The sequence below is a fragment of the Choloepus didactylus genome, chromosome 18, assembly GCF_015220235.1.
Source record: "Choloepus didactylus isolate mChoDid1 chromosome 18, mChoDid1.pri, whole genome shotgun sequence".
Lineage (NCBI taxonomy): Eukaryota > Metazoa > Chordata > Mammalia > Pilosa > Megalonychidae > Choloepus > Choloepus didactylus.
The window spans coordinates 51133993-51140041 of record NC_051324.1 but is presented as its reverse complement, the minus strand read 5'-3'; the positions used below and the strand labels follow the sequence as shown (position 1 = coordinate 51140041).

At 53.6% G+C, this 6049-nt stretch overlaps 1 protein-coding gene across 1 annotated transcript; it reads left to right on the top strand.

The window, feature by feature from the left end:
* The first annotated feature begins 883 nt into the window (after positions 1–883).
* On the top strand, positions 884–4977 carry LOC119513539 (keratin, type I cytoskeletal 13-like). Its single transcript, XM_037808846.1, has 8 exons — positions 884–1342; positions 2439–2521; positions 2718–2874; positions 3060–3221; positions 3334–3459; positions 3557–3777; positions 4507–4532; positions 4828–4977. Exons 1-8 carry the CDS (start codon positions 884–886, stop codon positions 4968–4970), a joined length of 1377 nt encoding a protein of 458 aa, XP_037664774.1. The 3' UTR covers positions 4971–4977.
* The last annotated feature ends 1072 nt before the right edge of the window (positions 4978–6049 follow it).

The window sequence follows — 6049 nt, the reverse complement described above, 5'->3', positions numbered from 1 at the left end:
AGACTTGGGTTTTGGGCTCAGTTTCCTCAGATGTAAGACAGGGATAATTTAGGACCCACCTCATTGTACTGTTGCAGAGATTCAGTGAGACACCCAGTGCCTGTACATGGTAAGGGCTCTGAGAATATTAGCTATTACTATAATGTGCAACATTGCGTCTCTTTTCTGTGCCTCAGTTTCCCCAGTGGTATTGGATGGTCTCTAAGGTCCCTTCCCACTGTTACTTTTTCTGAGGGTCTTGGAGATTTCTTTTTTTTTTTTCCTCAGCCTAATATACCTTCAAGGCAGTTGATTCTACAGCACTGGGGAAAGTTTGTCATCAGAGTAGCTAGGAGCACTGGAGTAGAGGAAATGCTGAGAAGGATGCAGAACGTCTCAGTCAGAAGTTTTAGAAATAGAAAAAAGGGCAGCTGAGGGCTACGGGGACCTGGCAGAGCACAGGTCCCTTTGCAGCCACCCCTTGCGTTGCAGAGGCTCCCTGACAGGCCTTAGAGGCTCAGTTCTCATTCTTATACTGGGTGGGGCTGAGAGCCTGTGGAAGTGAGCTCCCTAAGTGGAAAGGTGAAATAGAAGTCATTTGTCAAAAGGGTAGTCTCAAGCAGACACAGTTCCCTCTGAATCATCTCTTTTGTTAAGGATTAAAAAAAACAGCCACCCCCAAAAGGCACAACCCACCCTGGAGAGTACGGTAGCTGGGCTTGTGGGAAACAGAAATGCAGTTGGCACCAAGTCCGAGGGTGGGGAGGGGAGGAGAGAAGATGGGGCGGTTGTCCAACCCCCATGGAAGGTGTATAAAAAGTGTCCACTCCGAGGAAGAGCCACAGTCCTCAGCTCAGGCCAAGCCAAGCTCCTGCCCACTCCTACTCTCCATCTAGCTCTCACTATGAGCTGCCGCCTGCAGAGCTCCTCTATCGGCTATGGTGGTGGCTTTGGGGGTGGCTCTTGCCAGCTGGGAGGAGGCCGCAGTGTCTCCACCTGTTCAACCCGGTTTGCCTCTGGGGTATCATCTGGGGGTTATGGGGGTGGCATAAACTGTGGCTTTGGTGGAGGGGCTGGTAGTGGCTTTGCAGGTGGCTTCGGAGGTGGCTTTGGTGGGGGTTTTGGAGGTTGCTTTGGTGACTTTGGTGGTGATGATGGCGGCCTCCTCTCTGGCAACGAGAAGATCACCATGCAAAACCTCAACGACCGCCTGGCCGCCTACCTGGAAAAGGTGCGTGCCCTGGAGGCGGCCAACGCTGACCTGGAGGTGAAGATCCGTGACTGGTACCAGAAGCAGAGCCCAGCCATCCCGGAGCGGGACTACAGCTCCTACTACAAGACTATTGAAGAGCTCCGGGACCAGGTGAGTCCCCGGATGCCGAGGACAGTTTCTCAGTGCAGGGCAGAGCCACAAAGGCCAGGAAGCCAGAATCCTGGGGATCTCATGATGTGGTGTGGATGGCGTGCCACCCTTCCTGGAAGGGGAAATTCTAGTCTTTTGCTACCAAAGTCTCTGCTCCTCATGGGCTTTCTTGGGCCACAACACTCCAAATGCATTTTCTGTCATTATTCCATTTTATTGTTGTTATTACTCATGTCAAAACTTTGGTTTTCCAAACAATTACGTAATTATTAGTGACTTGATCTCTATAATTCTAATCCACTGAGTTATTTGGAAACGATGACAGTTTTAAGAGCCACGAAGGATGACTAAAATCAACAGAGAAAGGAATGCTTATTCATTCATTGGTCTGGGAATCATTGTTTATTTTGTAGGGGCCTCATTCAGACTGTTATTCTCCATTGGCGATGATCAAGCGGGGGTGAGGGAGGTGGAGGCTCAGGCAGTGCTAAGCGTCTCTCCGTCGAGGGCTGCCCATCACACTGAGCTAACAGCTTGTTGGAACAGAAATCCACCTGCCCGGGCTGAGCCCCAGCTATGTGGGGTGGGTTTTGAGCGCTTTGGAATGTAAACGTTTGGAAGAGAAATTCAAATCTAGGGACATATTAGTTGGATTTCCCTCACGCTGAGCTGAGAGATCAGCTCCAGTTATTATTAAATACGGGGAGCCAGGCTGAGTCCCTTCTGACTCTAGTGATAAGATCTCAAGGCAGTGGGCTACGGGAGGTACCAGTCTGGGCTGTCAGACGTGACTAATCAAAGATATTCTCTAGGGGGTCATTCCCCTGAAATGCATATCCTGGACCTTCCTATCATCGTGACCAGGCATAGAATAATGGGGTGACAGAACAAACTGAAGAAACTCTGTCTACCCCCACCCCCTGACCCCACTTTACAGAAGAGGAAAGTGAGGCCCAGAGAGAAGTGCCTTGTCTCGGCTCCCATGGACAGTTAAGAGGCAGAGTCAGGCGAGAGCCAGATCCTGTCCAGGTCTTCTCAGTCCTCCTCCCCAAGCTCAGGGGACCCTCCAGAAGTTACACTCTTCTGTATTTTGCAGATCACAGCTGCTGCCATCGATAACAACCGGGTCATTCTGGATATAGACAACGCCAGGCTGGCTGCCGACGACTTCAGGCTCAAGTGAGTTTATCCCTGTTGTTTGCTTTTCCCAGCAGTCCCTTAGTTTAGACAGATGCTTGTATGAGAAACAGAACTGGGTCATTCCAGGAGCAAAGGTCTGGGAGATGTAGCAGAGCCCAGTACAGGGGGTTGGGGGAGTGTCTAATACCACTCATCTGTCACCTGCTCAAATTTGGGTTCTTTTCTAATCCTTCAGGTATGAGAACGAGCTGGCCCTGCGCCAGGGCGTGGAGGCTGACATCAACGGGCTGCGCCGGGTGCTGGATGAGCTGACCCTGGCCAAGACCGATCTGGAGATGCAGATTGAGAGCCTGAATGAAGAGATGGCTTTCATGAAGAAGAACCATGAGGAGGTGAGGAGAGCCCGGCCTGCTGCCGACGGGCTCGCCTCCAGTGCCAAAGGGGAACCCTGTGCCGCAGCCGGGCTGACTCTCCACTGTGGGGCCCGGAAGTACTTTCCAAAGTGCTCCAGCAGTGTTCAGAGCCAAGGAAAGGAAGGCAGAAGACCCTCACATGTCTCCCTATCCCATCCCTGCAGGAGATGAAGGAATTCAGCAACCAAGTGGCAGGCCAGGTCAAAGTGGAGATGGACGCCACCCCTGGTGTGGACCTGACCCGCGTGCTGGCGGAGATGAGGGAGCAGTACGAGGCCATGGCAGAGAAGAACCGCCGGGATGTTGAGGAATGGTACAACATCAAGGTACCCCAGACCTCTCACCCCATGTAGCTAGGTGGGGCCACGTGGACACAGCCTCTTGGTCAGGGCCTCCTAGATGGGCTCCTCCAGCACCTTCTTCCTGCTTGAATTCCAGAGTGCAGAACTGAACAAGGAGGTGACTTCCAGCACTGCCATAATTCAGAGCAGCAAGACGGAGATCACAGAGCTCAGGCGTACCATCCAGAGCCTGGAGATCGAGCTGCAGTCCCAGCTTAGCATGGTACACCCATTGCCCCTTGCCTGGCGGCCCTCCCCTTGGTGTCTGCCCCGGCCTGGGCCAGTCTCCTCTGATGACCTCTTCTCCATTGCCCCACCAGAAAGCTGGGCTGGAGAGCACAGTGGCAGAGACAGAGTGCCGCTACGCCATGCAGCTGCAGCAGATCCAGGGGCTGGTCAGCAGCATCGAGGCCCAGCTGAGCGAGCTGCGCAGTGAGATGGAGTGCCAGGACCAGGAGTACAAGATGCTGCTGGACATCAAGACACGGCTGGAGAAGGAGATCGCCACCTACCGCAGCCTGCTCGAGGGCCAGGACGCCAGGTAGGTCCTCTCTGGCCTCTCTCTTGGGAAAGTAACTGCAGGGGCCCAGGATGTCAGTGTGGCAGGGCCTTAGAGCTCAACCCCTAAGGCGCAGGTCAGAGGGAGGCTGGGAGTTGGGGGGATCTTGGCGGAGTGCAGATGGCTGGACAAAGACTCAGGGCCAGGGCTCCCCAAGTCTCTGGAGTCAGGCTGGGACAGCATTTCCTCAGCCAGCTGAGGGTCAGCATCTTTAAACTTTCTAATTCAGGCCTCTGAATTGGACTGGCAGGTAGAGGGACCATGGAGAGAACATGTAGTATTAGAAAAAGATTAGCTGGGATTCAGCTGAGCCAAGCCAAGCTTTTAATACAGTAATTGCTGTAGTAATTCTTAGTATAGTAGAGTTATTGACATAGTAATTGGTCTGCAGTATAGTATAGACCAATGGCAGGGGCCAGGCCATCCTTGCGGGCTCAGGGGAAGGGGGAAGGGGCTGAATGAACAAGAACAGAAGAAAGCTCTGAATCTTGGAGCCAATAACACCTCCTCCTGAGGCCTCTCAGATAGGCAGACAGGCAGACAGAACTGGCAGGCATCTGCTGCTGCTGCCCCTGGGGTTGGAGGCACAGTTGAGTGAAAAAGCCCAATGCAGGGCTCCACCTGATGGTCTGAGCCCCTCCAGGAGAAGGCCAGGTAGGCACCTGTCCTCATTTACCTTGTGCTCATTGCTGCCTCTCTCATCTCTCCCAGGATCCCCGGCTTCCCCTCTGTAGGAGGTAAGGGTGCAGCCCTGTGGGGGAGGTGGAGTCAGGCAGCCGGGTCGCTGCGCTGGGATAGGGCGGCAGTGCTGGGCTCCCAAGTATGAGGAGGGAGGGGGCAGGGGTGGAGGTGGTCATTGGCTCCTCCAACTTCCATTCACAATAGCTTCTGCCCTACTGAGCCACTGGGCTGTCCCCAGCCACAGGCCACCTGGCTCATCAGGGGGTCTTGAAACCTTCCAGGGGTTCCTGACCTGACACGAGGCAGGTCTTCCCCTGCCTGAGGTCTTTTGTCTCCTCCTCTGTTTCCCAGGAAACATCAGGGGCACCGCTTCTACTGCCACCACTTCTAACGCTTCTGGGTCCGCTACCATCACTTCTACTGCCACCACTTCGAATGCCTCTGCTTCCAAACCTGCCTCTGGTCTCCGCACTTCGGAAGCCTACAGGTTTTAAGTCTGGCCAGCACCCTACCCTCTGTCTTTGGTACCCAGAGGAGAAGAGGGAGGATGCAGGACCCTGTCCCTCTTCTGAGGGGTGGGCAGCTCAGGGCTCTCTTCTCCTGGGCGGCTTCCTCTCCCCCCAGCCCTGCTACTCTTTGGTTTCTCAACTTCTCTACTAAAAAGAAAAAAAAAAATTCAATAAAATTTCCTGCCTTTTTGCAAATGTAATTTTGATTCTGGTCTTGTTTCTGAGGGTGGCATCTCTTAAGGCCCTGATTTGGGGCTGTGGGTGAGTGGGTGCGGTCAGGCTGAGCAGTTTCCCCAGGAAAAGCCCCCAGCCCAGGGAGGATCCCATCTCAGAAGGACGCAGCACACGGGCATCAGAGCACACACATTCGATAATGACAAACTGTGTTAAGTTCAATAACTTCTGACACCAACTGCCAATGACTGCAGCAACTTCAAACACTTCCAACAGCACGTCAATTCCATTTGGACTCCCGGAGTTAGATCAGACCCCACAGGTTCAGGGCCATCCTCTACAAGATGGCCCTTCAGACACCAGATGCATGTTTGGGGGTTCCTGGGACCACCCGCACTTCTGGACAATTGGTTACAAGTTCAGGGTTTCCCATGACTCCCTCAGTTTCGATAATTTGCTGGAACACCTCAAAGAACTCAGTGAAAGTGCTGTACTTACCATTATAGTTTTATTTAGTAAAAGGATTCGAATAAGAAGCCAAAAGAGGAGACACATAGGGTGAGGTGTGGGAGGGTCTCAAACTCAAGCTTCCGTGTCCTCTCCAAGGGATGTCAGAACGAGATATAGGAGAACATGTCACCCTCCGGCACATCTACATATCGTCAATCGTGGAAGCCACCCGCATCAGCTTCCAGTGTCCCGAGCTTATACGGGGTCTCAACACGCAGGCACGACTGGTGGAATCAATGCCCACGTGGGTGTCCTCCGTCTCCAGCCCCCTCCCCTCCTCAGAGGTCAGGGTGGTCCCACTCAAAGCCCAGCCCCCTCATCACATGGCGAGTCTTTCTGGGGGACCAGCCCCCTCCAGGCCAGCCCCACTCTGTTATCCT